The sequence below is a fragment of the Ictalurus punctatus genome, chromosome 21 (genome assembly GCF_001660625.3).
Source record: "Ictalurus punctatus breed USDA103 chromosome 21, Coco_2.0, whole genome shotgun sequence".
In the NCBI taxonomy this organism is placed as follows: Eukaryota; Metazoa; Chordata; class Actinopteri; order Siluriformes; family Ictaluridae; genus Ictalurus; species Ictalurus punctatus.
In genome coordinates, this window is record NC_030436.2 from 11125001 (window position 1) to 11143797 (window position 18797).

Consider the following 18797-nt stretch of genomic DNA (forward strand, 5'->3'; position numbering starts at 1 on the left):
ATATGCATATATCTCGTGAAAAATTATATATATATATTTTACAATGCTTGTAATTGTGTATATGAACTCAAGTCAGTGTTCTCACTGGAACATCATCGATTTTTAGAAAACAGTAGAACCGTCTGTATTACCCATAATCCACATGAGGTGTATGTTAGTATTAAATGAGTCAATTTACAAATGCACCTTTTATTTTAAGCCAGCTGTTGTTGGACTCTATTACTGCATGTTTAAGGAGCACATATATAAATAAGACTGACCTTTGATATTTGCGGAGAGCTCCAGCCACTGATGAAGCCACTCTTTACACTGACCGGAGGTCAATCGGCTGGGGTTCAGCCCTCGGAGGTCACACGCCTATCAAGCGAATATCAAAGTTACTCTCAAATAAAAAAAATGACTCTGAGCTGATGTGAGAGGATATTAAACCTACGAGACCTAATATAGTCTACGTATATTAATATACAGCTATTTGCAAAAATAACAGACATTGTTTGTTATATTTCTATGTAAAGAATGTAACACATTAAAGCAACTGATTTACAGCATAAAACCTAGCAAACGTAAGATTTATTTAAATCGGCGACATAGTATAGTAAATATGATGTGATGTAGAGCGGTTTCAGTACAATACAGTGCAATCTTTGAGGAGTGCTAGGCCACGCCTCCTTTTCATCTCGTCATACCCCAGTAGTTTTTGTGTTCATACTCCGTAACTATGGGTGCCAAAACTTTTTTTAAAACCTTAAAAAAGTCAGACTGCTTATACAGAAACAGAGTTAGAAGTTCAGACTTGTCTCATTTCGTCCTCAGTGAGCTGATCGGGCCCGAGACGCTGCAGGGCACGGTCCAGATACAGCAGGTCCAGGGCTTTGGTGGTCAGCCGCCTCCGCACCAGGAAACTGGGAAACCACACGATTACAGGGACTTGAGAACCTAACAATCTCTAGACGAGACAGAAAACATACAGAACAAAAGAGAAACAAAAAAAGATTAGATTTTACAGTTTTGCATCACTTCACAATGACTTTCCTTTTATTCTGGTTTATAATAATATCATGATGTTACGTAAGATTTGTTAATCTTCTTATTCATAATGATTCGCAATTTTAAAAAACAACAACAACAACAACATATATTAAATGTGTTAAAGTGTTTATTCTATTCAGTTCCTTGCAATTCCCAGGCAAACTCTGACTCAGAATCACCCATTTCCTCTGATTCATTCATTTTCATATTCATTTTTCTCTTAAAATTTTTTTTAAACCATGATATTTAACAAAGTAAAACAGGAACTAAGTTGTCTCTCTGACATTGAACGCAACTATAAACTGATATAAAGTATGATGTGCTGTTTATTAATAAATAAAAAAATGTTGAGAATTGGCACATTTCTGTGGTATAATAGGAATAAAACACTTCAGGACGTGCTGCTATAGGAAAGTAATCAGCTTCATGTTAGTAACAGTTACTGCCCTTCATCACGCCACCCCGACATTGATTATTTTCCTTAAACAGAATGACACGGAGTGTTTTATTCCTTACATGTTAGCAATTCAGTATTTGTGTATGAACAATCTTTTTAAATATTCTGATTGATTTGGCATAAAGTGTGAAAAGAATCCGGTGTTAAAAACCCAAACAGGAAGTGTACTGCTGCAGTCCCACTGACCAGATGACGAGGCACCACACACTGCATTCCCAGTGGAGAAGACATGAAGAAGACCTCCCGTACGGCGTGGACCTCAGAGACTTTTGGATGCGTCCCATCCTGAACCTGCAGAACAAATGAAACTACGCTCTGTCTGAGTGTTACGGTGACCTTTAACCTGCGATTGCTGTGATTTCTGGACTGTAAGTAACTTGCAGTTTCGCAATCGATGCAATCGTTTCTTTTATTTTATTGATTTATTATTAAGTCTGCAATATGTGCGGAACTTGCCTTAAATTTATTCATCCAATCAACGGCAAATTTGATCACGTGACAGATGACAGATCAGAATTTCAGTTTCATTTCCACATATTTACACCTAGACATGTTAAGCAACTTGTCAAACATGTGCTCTTTTGTTTGAACCCACCCTTTTTTCATGTGATCAAAAATATTGGAACATGTGACTGACAGGTGTTTCTTGTTACCCAGGTGTGTCCTGTTAGATCGATTGTTTAAACAATTAATAGAGCTGAACGTCTACTCTTGGTTTGAGCCCTGGGTTTCGCCTGTAAAGACCGCATTTGTTGTTTGAAAAGGATAAACCGACATGAAGATCAGAGAGATGTCTATGGGAGAAAAGCAAGCTATTTTGAAGCTGAGAAAAGAAGGAAAATCTATGAGAGGCACCGCATAAGCACTGGGCATAGTCAATATAACAATTTGGAACATCCTGAAAAAGAAAGAACCCACTGGTGTACTGAGCAACCAGACACTGAACGGGTCGGACAAGGAACACAACAGCAGCTGATGACGGAAAACACACAAAATCGGATCTATCACCCCATATTCATGTTTTGATCTCAAACGGCAATGTATTTGATGTATAGCGAAAACAGTAGAATTGACCTTGCTGTTCCAATACTTTCAGAGCGGACTGTATTTAAGAATATAGGGCAGTATATAAATGTATCTGATTAAGATGGTAAATATAATTACTTCCTCAGTAAATATACAAGGAATGCATGGTATAACATTCACAATTACAACCAAATACATCACTTATTCTACTAAAAGCAGAAAAATTATGATGTAGGGCTCCCAAGCTACCAGCGGCTTTGTAAGAACACAGAATTTCAAAAATATATGTATGATTAATTATTATTTCTTTTTTGAATTACTTCTGAATATGATTCAGTGGGTGAATGCAAACAAACATTACTCAGTCCATGATTTCTTCTTAAAAATGGTCAATAATAATAAAATAAAAAATAGTAAAACTGTGGAGGAACCTTGGAGCACAGGTTGAGGAGGCTCCTCTGATGAGACCCGCTCAAACGTGGCACAGTCAACATCAAGCTGTCCAGGATCTTCACCTGACACAGAGAACGCTTTATGTGGTCAATCATCTGGAACTTTCTCTGCTGCTGTGACGTCCAGAAATGTCGAAACAAAAGTTGACGTGGAAACAAACACCTGGAGAGTGGAAAAAAAGGAAGTGAGCGCTTTCATAATGCACTCTCGCACCTTAATTAGTGGCGACATGAAGATGCATTTTAATATGGAGCCGTACAACAGTGACACAGGACACAAGCTATTTTACTAACGAGAGAAAAGAGGCTTTAATTAAGCTTTACACTACCCGATGTGTCTTTGCGTTGACTCTGAGAGTCGACTCACACATACAGGTGCACCTCAAAAAATCTGAATATCGTGGAAAAGATTGTTGTTCTAATATTTTGAGATAGTGGGTTTTTGATTTCCATGTAAGCTGGTTTCATCAAAATTAAAACAAACAAAAGAAAGCCTTGAATATTTCACTTCATGTGTAATGAGTCTAGAATATATGAAAGGTCCACTTTTTGAATTCAATTACGGGAAAAAATTTACATTTCCATGATATTACAATTTTTTTTTTTTAGATGCACCTGTATATGAGTAGTTTATTAATTATATGTATTATTATTTGTTATCTATTTGCAGATGTAAACTATGCTGTTACTCTAGAAGTGTAAATTAATCGAATGCTGCCACGTGGAAACTTAAAGGTGCTTGCATTTATTTTTATTTAAGAGTAGTCCTAAAATTAACACCAAAAAAAAAATAAAAATATGAACACCAACTTGAAATTTTAACCCTCCGTATACAAGTAACTAACAAGGGGTGTGTGTGTGTGTGTGTGTGTAGATCACAGATCACAGCAGGCGTGTCATGTAACGAAATGTGGGTGTCGTCCATAGATAGGAGTGTGAGCCGTGAGTTATCCTGGCCATTGTGTGTGTGTGTGTGTGTGTGTGTGTACGTTACAAACAGCTTAGAAACAATATATTCTGAATTAAACGCTGATGTATTAACATTGTGTATGGAATTAGGGAATTCTGTAAAAGGCAACTTTTACTGCGTTCTAAAGTAAATATCAGAGCAACTGAGGGTTTTTTTTTTTTACAAAGATATTATAAAGTTAATACAACAGATCAAAGGTCTGTACAAATGCTGTAAAACAAGTTCGAACTCGCATAAGCGCTGAGCAGTAGTGAAATTATTGCTTTCCTTTTCTATCTTCTTCTCTCTGTCATATGAAAAGTTTATATTGTAAAACATACAGTAAAAATGTGTCAGAAAGAGAAATAATAAATAACATATTTATGAAAAACAATGCAAATTATGTATTAAGTAAAAAGCACCAAATAAATACAAGAAATTAAAACTATAAAAAATGGGTTCGTTTTTTTTTTTCTCGTTGTTTGGTCTTTATTTTATTTAACACGGACACATGAATCTATATCGTCTACATGTTCACGGTGGAAACGCGTCCGAGTTAGCTGGATCCGATCTGCCATCCCTGGAGAGGCTGATGTCATGTGTGATGAACACGCTTGGTAAGAAATACATCAGTGTTACTGCGATTTTTACTAAATTTGGCAGATCTGTTTAGCTATGAAAACATTCACACACAACTTTACTAAAAAAAAGAAAAAAAAAAAGGAAAACCTCACTCACATCAGGATGAACACGAAACCGATGGCGAACGGAGGAAGTGATATCACGAGCAGTGGAATGGCTTTAATCATGTCACGTCGAAACTGAAACACAGCAAGAAACAAAAACACTGAGCACAGATCAGGAATAAACTGTGTGTGTGTGTGTGTGTGTGTGTGTGTGTGTGTGTGTACGAGGTGAAATAGCTAAAGCTAAATAGCTCAAATTCGGTATGGCTGGATGAATAAAAATCCTCATCACACATGAAGGAAAGACTTTTTTAAACTGTTCTGAAGTACAATAGCTGGACTGAAGTGCTGTTACATAAACCAGAGGTAGAAAAGGAAAAATATAAATATATAATATAAGAGATATACAAGATGGGTGGAAGCAACAGTACTGCTATATATGTATTAAAATGCAGATGTGTGCACTTGTTTGTGCGATATAACGCTGTGCAAACATCAGCCAGAGGTAACAGTAGTGAAATTGCCAACATACAGAATAAATATAAATAAATACATGGTAATATGGGTGTATTAGCAGGAAAGCAGGAATGCTGCAATAGATCGCTGTCTTAAGTAAACTGTCGCTATAAATAATATCAGATTAGCATGGGATGATGCAGAAATTGAAATGTCAGATTGCAGTCTCTAGTTTTAATGATCAGGAACAGATGCTGGTTTTAGTATTAATTTAAACATGTTAGTGTTTGAAAAAAGAAAAAGCCCAAAATTTATTTTCATTGATTTGTAGAAGGCGTCTGGGAAACATGAACTTACCAGAATGAGTCTCTTCATTTCTCGATAAGGGAGCTCTCTGTAGTGGGTGTTATTAATCCATATGGTCCACTTTATTCTACTAACTTCCTTCACGTCTTCTAACAGGAGCCGAAATCCTGAGATTGAACACATCATTGTAAAACAGAATAAACTGAATAAGTGATAATCTATATTTAGATGCAGCGTGTTTCTCTAGTGAAAGATCGTGTATCAGTTTCAATCATGACGATTTTTTTCTGCATAAAACGTCTTCAGGTTAGGACTCAATTTATCATTATTTTTTGTTTTTTTCATTTGAATATTAATGAGGATGTAATTACAGATCGACCGATATTGGGTTTTTTTTTTTTATAACCGATACCAATTATCTGCATGATTATGCGCCCGATAACCGATATGCAGAACAAATATTTATTTATTGTTTTACTTCTGTTTTTGACACAATGATAATAACACCACAACTGAACAAACCGTTTTATTTAGAACAATTTTGACAATTTCACTTCCTCCTCGCATATAAAACAAAACAACTCTTCTTTATTCACCAATAAATACAGGGGTCTGAAGAGTGCAAAAAAATTTTAAATAAAGTGCACTGTTGCTAAAGTGTCTTTAAAAAAAAAAGCTTTGATGTGGTAAACAAATAGGTAAAACAAATAAAGCATTTAAAAATAATTCGAACAAATCTAAAAAACAAACAAACAAAAAAAAAACAGATGCGGTCCTGCATTCAATTCTCAAAACGCCCACAAGATGGCGCCATTTATCGGTGGACCTGATATTAAAAAACGATATCCGATTATGGAAAAATGTATTAAATATCAGGAAAAATATTGGTAAAACCGATTATCGGTCAGTCTGTAGTAATGTTTTTCATCCACACACACACACACACGGCTTATTTTGTTTTATTTATTCACCTACAGTAATATTATCTATCTCAAATTTCTGTTCACCACAAGTGCTCACTACATAAAGTATAACGTTTTGAAGTTTTAAGATATGTGTAAAGAAAACATGCCATTTATTTCAAGTCGTTCATTTTCATCAAAAGTCATTCTGTCAGCCTGAAGATGAAATGTTAACCGTTTACATTTTCAATCTTCCATTTTTTTTTCCTGTAATGATAAAATTCAGACACCATTCAAAGATAAAAACTCATTATGACAGCCATGGTGCAAAAACATGAACTGTAGTGTTTATCATTCTGGATGAAAAGTCATATAATACTATATTTTAAATGTGACACATAGTAAGATCAGTAAGGAATATAATGTTTATAATAATGTGGCCCCTGAATCATAATCAAATCAAATCACGAGGTATTTAGAGATTCCAACCTCTTTTTTAAATTTCACTGCAGTAAAGAACAGTCAGTGAGAAACTCGCTTGCGGGGCAGAGGCCTGTTTTGTTGAAATGTAATTCCCAAACCTGTATATCGAGCCAGAGATTCTTTCATAGCATCGGGTTGTTCTTACCTTTCCTCAGGGTGTGGTACAGGATGGAAAAGTGAGGAAATCTCTGCTTTAAGAAACGCTCACATTTTTCATTCACCTTCTGCAGAACTCCCAGTCTGACTGGAGACGTTGAGTAAGGACTAGAAAGGGGAAAAAAGATATTCATAAGTAAATAATAAGCTGGCATCTTCACAGTGATTCTTTGTTCTGCTTTTAATAAATATATTTATTTATTTTATCTTATTGTTCAAAGTATATTCTATCCTTATGCATTCTATCCTTTTATTCTTCATCTCATTTTGTAATCTTTATATAAAGTACTTTGAGATTTTGACTCAAAACGAAAGGTGCTACATAAATAAAGTTTATTATTATTATTATTATTATTATTATTAAATACACTTGAAAATGTACAATACTATGTCACTATAAAGCTGACAAGTTTACAGGCTCTGCATTTTCAATCATTTGAATAATGATACTTCAGCAATCAGTCATCAAAATGTCGGCTTAGGTACATGATCTTGAATATAACCGAAAATGTAAATAAAGAAAGAAATATAAAATCCATGCTTAAACCTTTAACGAGCTCACGCCACTGCACTAGTAAACCCATGTGAACGTTTAATGTTAATGAATCAGCAGCATCCTCCCTGTGCAACATCCACTCACACAACACGAGCACGCAGAGAGCAGACATGTGCGTTACACTCATACTTTACCTTAACGGCAAGTTGACCTTCACTATCCATTGCTCGTGGATAAAAACAGCTCGTTTGCACAGACGAAACATGTTTCAAACGCGAAAATGTTCTTCAAAATTCTTGTTCAACCACCATGACAGATAAAGTGGAATGTCCGGGTTATGGTCGTGTTTTTTTTTTTTTTCGGGAGCGTTCGAGACACTCAACTTCCACCCGGTTTGCGCAGAGGCTGCGCAGCCGCTACGTACAATTATGGATGGTTGTTTTTTTTTTTAATCTTAAAACGACAAGACGCCTTAACACTAAAATATAAACCTACGAACTGTTTATGAATTTCAGTAAATAGTGACATTTATTATTCATATAAAAGTAAAAACAAGCGTCGAATCCTTATTTATCAGTTTAACCATTTAGCCGTTCAGCTTTAGCCGTTTATTTATTGAAACCCTCTAGCGGCTCTGTGACGCATTGCAGTTTTGTTGTATTACAACCGGTAGAGGATTGTCTCACAAATTTGAAGTAAAATAAAACTGGAAGTAAATATTACTCCTTTTTTTTTTTTTTTTTTTTTTTTTTTTTTTTTTTTTTTTTAAAGTTTTAGAATATATTTAATTTATCTACATGGGCAGTGTTTATCTTTATTACTTATAAAAAGTTTATAAAAGTATATGGTTAATGACATTTTAAAAAAAAAATTACATATTTTAATTTAAGATACAAATTTGTAGTCGCTGTTTTCAGACGCCTTAAGCTCATTTTATTTACTAGTACTACTATTAATAATAATAATAATAATATCATCATCATCATCATCATCATCAATCATAAGTTGCTTTGCAACGACAAAATAAAAACCGGATATCAACAGCAACATTGACAAAAACGGTTCAGAAATGCTTTCTACATTTATTATGAATATTTACTTTTATTTTATTACATATTACTAAATATTTATTACAAATGACCTCGGATGTGAGAAAGGCACAATATAAATTAATCATATTATTATTATGATTATTATTATGATTTTTTTTTTTAAAAATACAATTTATAGAAAGCTCTTATACTGTGTTATATACGATATTAATAATAAATAAATAATGAGACAACATACGTACATAGAGGAAAGTAACATAAGTATGAGGGATGACAAGAAGGTTGTATCTTTGCTTGTATCTTTCTCATTTGTAAGTTGCTTTGGATAAAAGCGTCTGCAAAGTGAATAAATGTAATGTAAATGTTGTTTAAAAAAAAAAACTTTTCTCTTTTTAAAGTCTAACCTAAAGTAGTGTCTCCGTTCATAATGACAGATGCTATACACTTATTTAAAGCCTGGGATGTTTTAATGGCTTCTTTTGTTGTTTCTTTGTAATTTACAAAAGGAATCAGCAAATCTTTATTATTATTATTATTATTATTATTATTATTATTATTATTATTATTATTATTTCAAAGCAAGATAAAGTCAAGTTGAAAGGTTTGGAAGCTGACTCTCTGGATTAGTGGGTGACGTGAGATTTGCCAAGATTTTAACAGCATTTACTGAATAGCAACACGACCATTTCTATTTCTTCTTTGATATCGAATAAGTCACCAAATGAGGTGAAAATAAGTAGTGAAGATCTCAGTCCAGAATGAGGTTGAACCGGGACACGAGGTACTGATTCGTCTTCAGAACCACAGAAAGAACCTCCCGGTTTTATTTCCATGAAGTTAGAGACGAATAAATTGCAAGGGCAAAAGGTATGAAGGTTTTTTTTTTTTTTTTTTTTTTTTTACTAGGAATCTCTTTAACTTTAGTTGATATTTCAAATGGTGTTCAGACCAGACTTTATGAAATCTTTTTTTTTTTTTTTTTTTTTTTTTTTTTTTTTTTTAAATAAGTAAATAAATAAATTTAAAAAACTGTAAAAATGGAGTTGGGGTCCTTCAGAGATTCATTCAGGCAGATCCTCGGGCAGCCCCGGACCGGTTGGTCACGTCATCAGTTCCCAGTGTTATGGACCAGCGTGGAAGAAGCGCATCCTATTACATTGACTGAAAAATCAATAAACTTCAATAAAAGTTGTAAGTTTTTATCTCATTACCGACTTTTATAGAGTGTGTGTTTGACTGGGATGTTATTTTATTTCCTCAGATTGTAAGATTTGTTGTGTTTGTTCCAGCTTGTATTGATCAGAGCGTGTAAACTCGGTTGTAAAGGTGGCATGGACACTGAGATGTGGCAGGATCTCTGTTTTTATTTTATTTATTTATTTTATTTATTTTATTTTTTTATCATCTCTCCAGGTGAACATGGCGAAGCTGCTGTATTTCCTCTCCCTCTGTGTTCTCCCGTCCTTCACAGTGCTGGTGCAGGGAGCCAGGCAGAGTCAGGACATCAGGTGTGGAGGTATGGAGATGGAGTGAAACCAGGGCTGGGAGATGTTCAGTCAAAATGTATGAGGTTAATTATGCTGGAGGAGAAAGTATTACCAAAACAACAGTGCCAGATTATATAATCTGGGGGGATCTTGTCCGGGTCAATCTGCATCATGATCATCATGAGGAACACCTGCAGGAGTGGTTTTATATCACCTCCTCTGGTACTTTTCCACCCTCCCAAAAAATATAGACAGATATAACTATTAATTTCAGTTAAATAAATATTAGAGCGAGTGAGACGCGTATACTCCTCTAGACTCTGAGTTTCCCAGTGTTACTTTAACAGTAAATTATCTTTCTTCATCTGTTATTAAGAAAACAACACATCATACTCATGTATTATTAATTTAGTCCACATTGTTCTTAAATAATGTCTGTTTCCAGATTAAATGATTAATAATAAGAAGAAATAATTTTAATGACTGTTCACTAAAGGATAGAAAAGCAAATACTACATATTTGTTTTTCACGTACTCGTTTGCTTTACACCACAGCGCTACTGAGTTCTGGATTGTGATTGGTCAGAAGGTATTGATGAGTTCTATATAACAGCAGCTCTGACAGTAGCGCAGGTTTATATTAACAGGCTCGTTCTAATATGTTATCGTTTCTATAGCAACAGCTCGTTCACAAGGACTTGCACAACAAACGCTCCACTAATATTAAACAATCTTAAAAATGTGTGTAATTGTTGATATGGTGAAGTTTTTTTTTGTTATTTATCTAACGTTTATGGAAGGAGTCTCCAGTATCAGCGCTTTGTAACAATCTTCTGACATTTTCAGGACAGAGGGACGAGTTAATGTTTTTTGTTGCTTGGTAACACGATACAAAAAGCTGTCTTTTTTTTTGGTCTTAACTTTAAGAGAGAATAAAGAGAGGGCTGGTGAGGGGATGACTATTTGTAGCTGCTATAATGAAGTGAGAACAGGAACTAACTTGTTTAATGGATGTTAAAAGTAATTATAAATGAATAAACAGTTTGAAATGTCATTTGCTAATAAATACCAAAAATATAATTGGTAAATTTCTTTGGTGTAAGAGATAAAATAAACGTATACTTAGTGTATGATAAACACCCAAACCCTGATGGTGTGTGTGTTCTGGTTCCGTACTAACAGCGTGCAGAGCGTTGGTGGATGAGATGGAATGGGCCATAGCACAGGTAGACCCCAAGAAAATGATCAAAACCGGTTCGTTCAGGATCAACCCCGATGGCAGCCAATCGACTAAAGATGTAAAGATTATTTTTGTTTCTTCCAACTTTTTATTTTTGTCCTTCACCTTGTCTCCGTGTTTCAGCTTTAACATCCGTGTTTCAGGTTCCGTTTGCACGTTCAGAAGGCCATCTCCTCGAGCTGATGGAGGGGGTGTGTGAGAAGATGAAGGATTATGGCGAAACCTTGGATCCTGCGACGAATCGTAAGATGTATGTGAGGTTCACGGCACGCGAAGGCATGTCTGAGGACATATCTAACGTCTCCTACGACTCGAGAGTCACAGCCGACTTAAAATTCGCTGTAAGAGTTTTCTTTTAGCTCGACATCAGGATCAAAGCACTAATCTTATTTCCTTCAGTAGTGTCTATTCTATTGTAATTTCCATTTATAATCATAATAAAGTGGTTGTTCTCAGTGAATAATATAATCAGTATTATTTATAACGATCGTGTTAGTAAAAAAAAAAAAAAAAGGCAGTAAATCAGTAAATGTGTTCGTTTTACGTTTAACCCCGCAGTGTGAGACGATCGTGGAGCAGAACGAGGATGAAATCATTGAATTCTTCTCTCATGAGACGGACAACGTTAAAGACAAACTCTGCAGCAAGAGAACAGGTCAAAACTCCTTACTGCACCTTTACTAACTTTTTACCATTGAGTCTTAAGATTAAAATGCCATTACACTAAGAGATATAGTGAAAGTCTGAGGGATTGTGATCAGTTGTGATAAAACAGCAGCTGAGCTGTCCTAATGGGCGTGGCCTAACATACTAATGACCACACTTAATTGACGGCTCGCTGTTGGAGACTCTTCCCACTGGAGTTGAGAGTTACACAGAAGCTACGCTTGCTAGGTTAGCTTTTGCTCAATAGGCAGGCATTCGCTTGTTGGGTTCAGCTTTCGTTCAGAGTGATATATTTTTGTTTCCTGGGTTGGCTTTCTTATATTCACTCGGTTTCCGTTTATTGGGTTTGGTTTTGTTCAGTGGGTCAGCCTTTTTCGCCAGGTTGGTTTTCCTCCAGTGGGTTGATTTTTGTTTAATGGATCACCTGCCACCCACTGGGTCGGCTTTTGTACAGATGTTCCATTTTCATTTGCTGGGCTGGCTTTCTCTTTTTGTGTTGAAGTTAATTATGCTGGGTTGTTCAGATTTTATTTGATGGGTCAGTTTTTATTTGAGGGTTTGGCTTTCATTTGATGGGTCAGTTTTCGTTTGAGGGTTTGGCTTTCGATGGGTCAGTTTTTATTTGAGGGTTTGTCTTTCATTTGATGGGTCAGTTTTTATTTGAGGGTTTGTCTTTCATTTGATGGGTCAGTTTTTATTTGAGGGTTTGTCTTTCATTTGATGGGTCAGTTTTTATTTGAGGGTTTGGCTTTCATTTGATGGGTCAGTTTTTATTTGAGGGTTTGTCTTTCATTTGATGGGTCAGTTTTTATTTGAGGGTTTGGCTTTCATTTGATGGGTATTCTTTGGTTTGCTGGTTTGGCTTTTGTTTGATGTGTTGGCTTTCGTTTGATGGGTACCGTTTGGTTTGCTGGTTGGCTTTCATTTAAACGGTTGATTTTCATTTGCTAGCTCAGCTTTCGTTTGCTATATTGACTTTCGTTCACTTTCATACCCAGGGTCACGTTTGTTCGTTAGGTTCGCTTTTGTTCGTAGGGACCATTTTGGCAGGAACAGTTTTGATGAGATCTCTGTGGGCAAGATGTGTAACTTCAACCTCGCATGTAACCCCACTGTGTGAAACGATTGTTCTGATGTGAACAAAACAAATTGATCTAATTTAATGTCTGTTCTGTTTGCAGATCTGTGTGACTATGCGCTGAAGATACCCCACGATGAGCTTTAACATCAACATCACACACCTTCATATTCTAACATCATGTCATGTGCAGCAGGATTAGATTTGAAGTTTTAGCACGGATTAAACGGAGACATTTCAGATTTAATTCGAACAGGCTTCAGATGTACATTTGATGCAGATTGTGTGTGTGTGTGTTCGACTTCGGCACTGTAAACACATGGCTCACACTGATGCCGGTCTAATCATGATGCTTAAACTGCCTCAAAGGGAACATGTGACCATCCACACACAGTTTACTGCCTTGCGTGTGTGTGCATGTATCGTGAGCCGCAAAGATTTTTTTATTTTTATTCCGTTATTTAAAGTCACATGTGACTCTGTGCCTGTTTGTGACTTTTCTCCGTCGAGTGATCCAAATTTTTGTACAACATAATGCTCTTGTGTTTCCTGTCTGACCTTTTCGTCACTTGGTGTTTTTTTTTTTGATAAACATGTTTTCACAACAAGTGGTTTATGATTCTTTAGTGATTTCACACATGACACAATATCATGAGCGAGTTGAATTTCTGAAAGCTCCTGAATCATCTGACATTAAATAAATAAATAAACAAACAAACAAACGATTCGATAACGTTCTCCAAGTGTGATGCAAACATCCAAAAAAGTTTGTTGTTCGTGACATGGATGGGAATAACAAAACCATTGTTATATTTACTGTGTTTATTATAATGATCAGATCTTTTTTGAAATATGTGCACCAGGGCTGGGCGATAAGATGACATGACGATCATCACGTTATACACCATACCTGATGGCTCCAGTGATGTGTGCTGGGCCTCACGAAAATGTCTACAAGACGTGCTATGATACATACGATGCCTTCGCCGTATCACCCGTGTTCACAATCATGCTTAAAGTGAAATTGGAACAAAATCTTTTTCCTCCCATCAAATTGCACTTTACAATAATTACAGCATTCGACAGCATAACAGTTTGGTGCAATAAATAATCCAAGATGGCACATAAAACGTCACTAGCATTATAACAGCTGTTCTCAAGTCTTACAATTAGGAGAATAATATCTATTTTTAAAAATGTTTAAGGTTTAGGATGACTACTATTTTAACTATAATCATAATGCCTGAGAAGAGGTTTAGGAGAATTAGAACCTCCTCCAGCTAAAAACATTCTCGCTCTCAGACACAGAACAGTTCCACGTAAAGACCTAAAAAAGCCGATGTTTCACGTCTGATGCACTTCATGGAACATGAGTTCTCTGGGGATGCGAGTTTCAGGGCCATAGAGTGTCCCGGCTCGGCTCTCGAACGCTGCCACCATCTTCTTCACGACCTCGTCGAAGAACACACTGGCGAGCTGGGAGTGCAGGACCGAGCGGAACTCGAACGAGATCTAGAGAAGGGGAAAGGAAATTCGTTCATAAGTGTTTGATAAAGCGTACAGGTAGTGGGAACGGTACTGGGTGAATAGAGGCGGCTACGGTGACTGGAAATAACTGCGTTAAAGTCAGTAAAGCAGTAACACAACAGCGAACTTAGCGATTAATTTATGCTAATTTCTGCTAAAACGGGTTTTTACAGTTACATTAACAGGTTAGGATTCACAAAATGAATAAATATTGATTAAACTTGTGATAATATGTTGTACCAATTACATAAAACTATTTTTTGTGCTTTAGTAGATTTATAGACCATCACATTTGCACACACAAAAAAATACCCCTGGTTTATGTCCAGCCATCGTAGCTTAAAGCGACTTATCGTACGATTGATTACAGTATATACGATTATTCATAAACTTGACTAAAACTTGTTACATTGCTTGCATTAATGTATTAGTGCTATGATAAAAGAAACCGAACCCACATTAGGACTGTATACATATACAAATTAGGAACAGCCCCACCCCAAACCCTGGGAGATGATTGGCTCCAGGGGTGGATTTAGTGATTTGGGGGCCCTAAGCAAAATATAGGAATGGGGCCCTCATTTTAGTGTTTTAACATCGATCTAAAATTTTCCTGCATAAGTTATTTAGCATTAATAATTAAAAATATATATAATTTGCATTTTAAGGGGGCCCTTGGCTTCTGGGGGCCCAAGGCGTTTGCCTAGTGCTAAGCCCGCCCCTGATTGGCTGTTATATTTTATGATGCAATAACACATGCATGCCAAGTGTTCACTGCTACCTACTCCAGTCAGATTTTGAGCAGAACATTGTTCTTTTGAAAGAACTGAATCATAAAATAAAAAACTTTTATACAGTCTGAAGTGACTGGAGTTTCCATCAAATGACTTTTGGCCCATTCATGAGGTTGCGTATCAGCAGCACACCAGCTCAAATCAGACGGCACTTACAGAAAAATCCACCGTGCAGGTCCTGGGATATCCGGGAATGCCCGGGCTGAACCGCCATATCGTCTCTAAGTGATTGAAAAGTTTTCCATCTGAGCAAACAGCCTGGAGAGAGAAACATGAACGGAGCGCGCTTCAGAATACTCCAATCAATTGCTGGAAAAAAATGCTAAGAATGACCAAAATCATTACGAAAACCTTTACACTGCTAGATAGTTAGTAAGATCAAGTTTGTGTAAAGATATATTAAGTTTTTATGTATTTATGTTAATTTTACAGGAAATGTGAAAACTTTTGAGTTGTGATGGTAATTCAACGAAGGCGTGTTAGAAATGGTATAGAAACAGGAAACCGATACATTTTTTTTTAAAAGTTGCACGGACGTACTTTGACGAGATGTGGCCGAACGTTGGTGATCATGGACGTGTACCTCTCCACCACCGGAGGAAACCCCACCTCCAGCTGCGCTTTAGCATGGCCCGCTCTCTTCATTACCGTCTGGGACATTTTACACCACGGAACAAAGTGTTTGTAATCGTCCACGTTGGCTACGACATCGTACATCTCCTGCATCGAGTATCTGAAGAGGAAAATAAATAATAACGTACTAAACGTAGCGTGTTTTCTTTAATGCGCAAAGAGTCGAGACTGCAAAAACACGTTCACACATGTAATACTTGTGAACATGGAAAAATGACAAAACGAATAATACCACGTTAATAAAACGGCTGTAAGCGTGGTTAAAAATGCGACAAAAATAAGAATAATAATTTATATATTTCTATACAATCATGATAACTGCCTCATTTATGGAGAACAGAATTATGGGATTGTTCTCTCATGAATTTGTCCCAAATAAGGACTTGTAGAAGAGAAACTTTACCACGAAGTGCAAACATTACCCTGGTTCTGAACTGAATTTTTTTTTAAAATAATGGCGGTAATGACGTTGGGCCTTATTTATTTATTCTATATTTTAGTAAAGTTGCGTGTAAATGTAAAAAAAAATCCCCAGAAGATTTACAAGTTTCATTATTTTAATTCTCGTGTGCATATCTCGAAAAATGCCAACTTGCTGTAAATTACCACGTGTTTACATTTACCCATGCCCACCAAACTCCATAAAAGGCAAAGCTCAAAGAGAGCTGAAAATGTCAAAATGGCAAATAAATGGTGAAATGGCTTCCTAAATGTGATTTACGAATAACTATTGATTGATAAACGTATTGTGTGATAAATATCGTAATATATCGTATAACTGATTATCCATACCTATGCTTTGTTTAATTAGCTCAATCTTCTGTTTCTGAAGTTACGTATGTATATAAATTTCAGCGTGCGTTTGTATATGTGCATTTAAACACCACCGATCAAAAGAATAACCAAGGATTCGCTTATATAATCGCGTGATGGGCGTCAATATGGCATAAATATCATGATATATAATTTATCGGACCCCATGATGCGTCGCTCTGAGTACTGCTTCCTTTTGTTGGCGAAGCTGATGAAGCTTCGAGTCGGTGCTGCTGAAGTCGTTCTTTGGTTCCAGCATAGCGTCCATTGTTGGGGTTTCCTCAGCAAGACCGAACAAACTGCGAGGTGCCTATGAACAATGTGAAAACAACTGTTATACACAAGGTACACAAAGTATTGCCCCCCCCCCGATCTGTTAATGAACTGACCGGGATTGCGTGAACAAATATACTTAATTTAATCTCTAAATGAACATCTACGACTACTACTGATATAGTTGTTAGTTATTATTATAAATCTAACAGATGTATTATATTTTACCAGTATTACTATTATTATATGAAGTAAGCAGCATCTTTTAAAAAAAAAATTTTATTATGTATATTTATAGCTATCTTTATAACTATTGTTATAAATGTTACTTATTATTAAATTATTATTAATTATTATATTAATTATTATAATAATAATAGCCCCCACATTATAACCCGCTGAATTAATTCAGTGCGCATGCGCAGCTCTTAGCTCACCTGACACGCGCTCCGGATTCCTGCAGTGGCGCTCGTGAACACAGTGCTGCTCGGATGCACAGTCGGCGCGCGCTCATCCAACCCGCCATTTAACAAAACTCCCAGTTTCCAAACCAAACATTACCGACATAAACTGTTACCGTCCTGCTGCGAGCTAACTAATTTCAACAAACCATCCAATTAAGATTTATGTTCAAAACAAACAAACAAAAAAAAACTGTTTAACGCTTTAAAAATGACATTTTACCGCTGCTACCTGAAGCCAAAGCTAGCTATCGGTCAGCGACCGGCGGCTGAAGCAACACAGTGCTAACCGTTAGCTAGCTAACAGAGTAGCGCCGAATAATAAACTCTCCGCTTATTAAACACCTGAAATAATTCGTGTTCTCGCGTAAATACTACGTCTAAAACGTTTATTTTACCCCTAAACCGCGTTTCCAAGCGTGTCAACTGTATCTCAGGCCACTAAAGACGAGAGTAAAATAGTCAAAGAACACATTCATTTGACAGCAGGGTGTTAGCAGCAAGGGCACGTCAGTACCCGGGTTGCCAGAATGGACCACATCCCAGCCAAATAACGACTACGCATATATTTAAAATAATGTAATATTAAACATCTACACGTTTGGGTAAATAGATAGAAAAAGATAAAATACACATTTTGAGCACATATTGAGTTTAAGTAACAAGAACTATAAGCTTAAAAAAAAGTAAAATCTGAAGAGTCTGGATAATGAGTTGTGCGCTGTAAAGGTTGCCAGATACTAAATAACCGGGTATTCCATTCATTAAATGCAGAGACAAATTACAACATATGGATGCTGAGGGGTCAATAACGCACACAAAACAAATAACAATTATGCACAGTGTTTGTTTTGTCCTACTGAAGTTTGCTCTTTATCTTCTCACATAAGCATACTTTATACACATGTATATTATATATGCATTATAAATTGTGATGGTTTTGGAATTCCCTTTCATTCCAAAAACCATGGGGGTTAACACTGAGGTGCAACCCCCCCATAATAAGCTCCACTCTTCTGGGAAGGCTTTCCATTAGATTTTGGAGCGTTTCTGTGGGGATTTGTGTTCATTCAGCTACAAGAGCTGGGGTGCAGTTCATCCCAAAGGTGTTCAGTGGGATTGATGTCAGAGCTCTGTGCAGGACACTCCACACTCTTCTTCCACTCCAACCTTCACACGCCATACCCAGCTAGACATTTATTTCCTCTAAAAATGTACCAAGTACATTATCCTGCAACATTCTAGTAATGTTTTCAGCAGGGAGTTGTACATTTGTTCTCGTAGGTAGGATAACATTCCCTAAAAATGTTTTGTGATAACATTGTTAGAACACTGTCCACCCTAACATTCTTAAAAAGCTTTCAGTGGGAAGTTT

General features: G+C 36.3%; 3 protein-coding genes across 3 annotated transcripts in view; 1 reads left to right on the plus strand and 2 right to left on the minus strand.

Moving 5' to 3' along the window:
- Positions 1-7770, minus strand: part of LOC108255100 (LETM1 domain-containing protein 1) — a 9184-nt gene extending 1414 nt beyond the window's left edge. The window contains exons 1-8 of the mRNA XM_017450774.3: positions 7593-7770; positions 6892-7010; positions 5413-5528; positions 4652-4734; positions 2944-3127; positions 1673-1777; positions 794-946; positions 261-357 (exon numbers count right to left, since the gene is read on the minus strand). Of these exons, the coding sequence (XP_017306263.1) occupies positions 261-357; positions 794-946; positions 1673-1777; positions 2944-3127; positions 4652-4734; positions 5413-5528; positions 6892-7010; positions 7593-7663 (928 nt within the window). The 5' untranslated portion in view covers positions 7664-7770. The remainder of the gene's footprint in view (positions 1-260; positions 358-793; positions 947-1672; positions 1778-2943; positions 3128-4651; positions 4735-5412; positions 5529-6891; positions 7011-7592) is intronic.
- Positions 7771-9497: 1727 nt separating this feature from the next.
- On the plus strand, positions 9498-13644 carry cnpy2 (canopy FGF signaling regulator 2). Its single transcript, XM_017450562.3, has 6 exons — positions 9498-9641; positions 9864-9966; positions 11120-11235; positions 11321-11518; positions 11736-11832; positions 13025-13644. Exons 2-6 carry the CDS (start codon positions 9870-9872, stop codon positions 13066-13068), a joined length of 552 nt encoding a protein of 183 aa, XP_017306051.1. The 5' UTR covers positions 9498-9641; positions 9864-9869; the 3' UTR covers positions 13069-13644.
- Positions 13645-13725: 81 nt separating this feature from the next.
- On the minus strand, positions 13726-17938 carry LOC108255002 (coenzyme Q-binding protein COQ10 homolog A, mitochondrial). Its single transcript, XM_017450561.3, has 5 exons — positions 17399-17938; positions 16852-16998; positions 15783-15975; positions 15399-15500; positions 13726-14433 (listed from the first exon to the last, which is right to left on the minus strand). The coding sequence occupies exons 1-5, from the start codon at positions 17485-17487 to the stop codon at positions 14266-14268; spliced, it is 699 nt and encodes a 232-aa protein (XP_017306050.1). The 5' UTR covers positions 17488-17938; the 3' UTR covers positions 13726-14265.
- Between the last annotated feature and the right edge of the window lie 859 nt (positions 17939-18797).

What these genes read in the sequence shown, in the direction of transcription:
- cnpy2 (XM_017450562.3), top strand. Translation starts at nt 9,870, where the DNA reads ATGGCGAAGCTGCTGTATTTCCTCTCCCTCTGTGTTCTCCCGTCCTTC. An exon ending in TCAGGACATCAGGTGTGGAG is followed by an intron (nt 9,967 to 11,119) that starts GTATGGAGATGG and finishes CCGTACTAACAG; the next exon opens with CGTGCAGAGCGTTGGTGGAT. An exon ending in ACTCTGCAGCAAGAGAACAG is followed by an intron (nt 11,833 to 13,024) that starts GTCAAAACTCCT and finishes TTCTGTTTGCAG; the next exon opens with ATCTGTGTGACTATGCGCTG.
- LOC108255002 (XM_017450561.3), bottom strand. Translation starts at nt 17,487, where the DNA reads ATGGCGGGTTGGATGAGCGCGCGCCGACTGTGCATCCGAGCAGCACTG. An exon ending in TCAGAGCGACGCATCATGGG is followed by an intron (nt 15,976 to 16,851) that starts GTCCGATAAATT and finishes TTTCCTCTTCAG; the next exon opens with ATACTCGATGCAGGAGATGT. An exon ending in CCTGCACGGTGGATTTTTCT is followed by an intron (nt 14,434 to 15,398) that starts GTAAGTGCCGTC and finishes CCCCTTCTCTAG; the next exon opens with ATCTCGTTCGAGTTCCGCTC.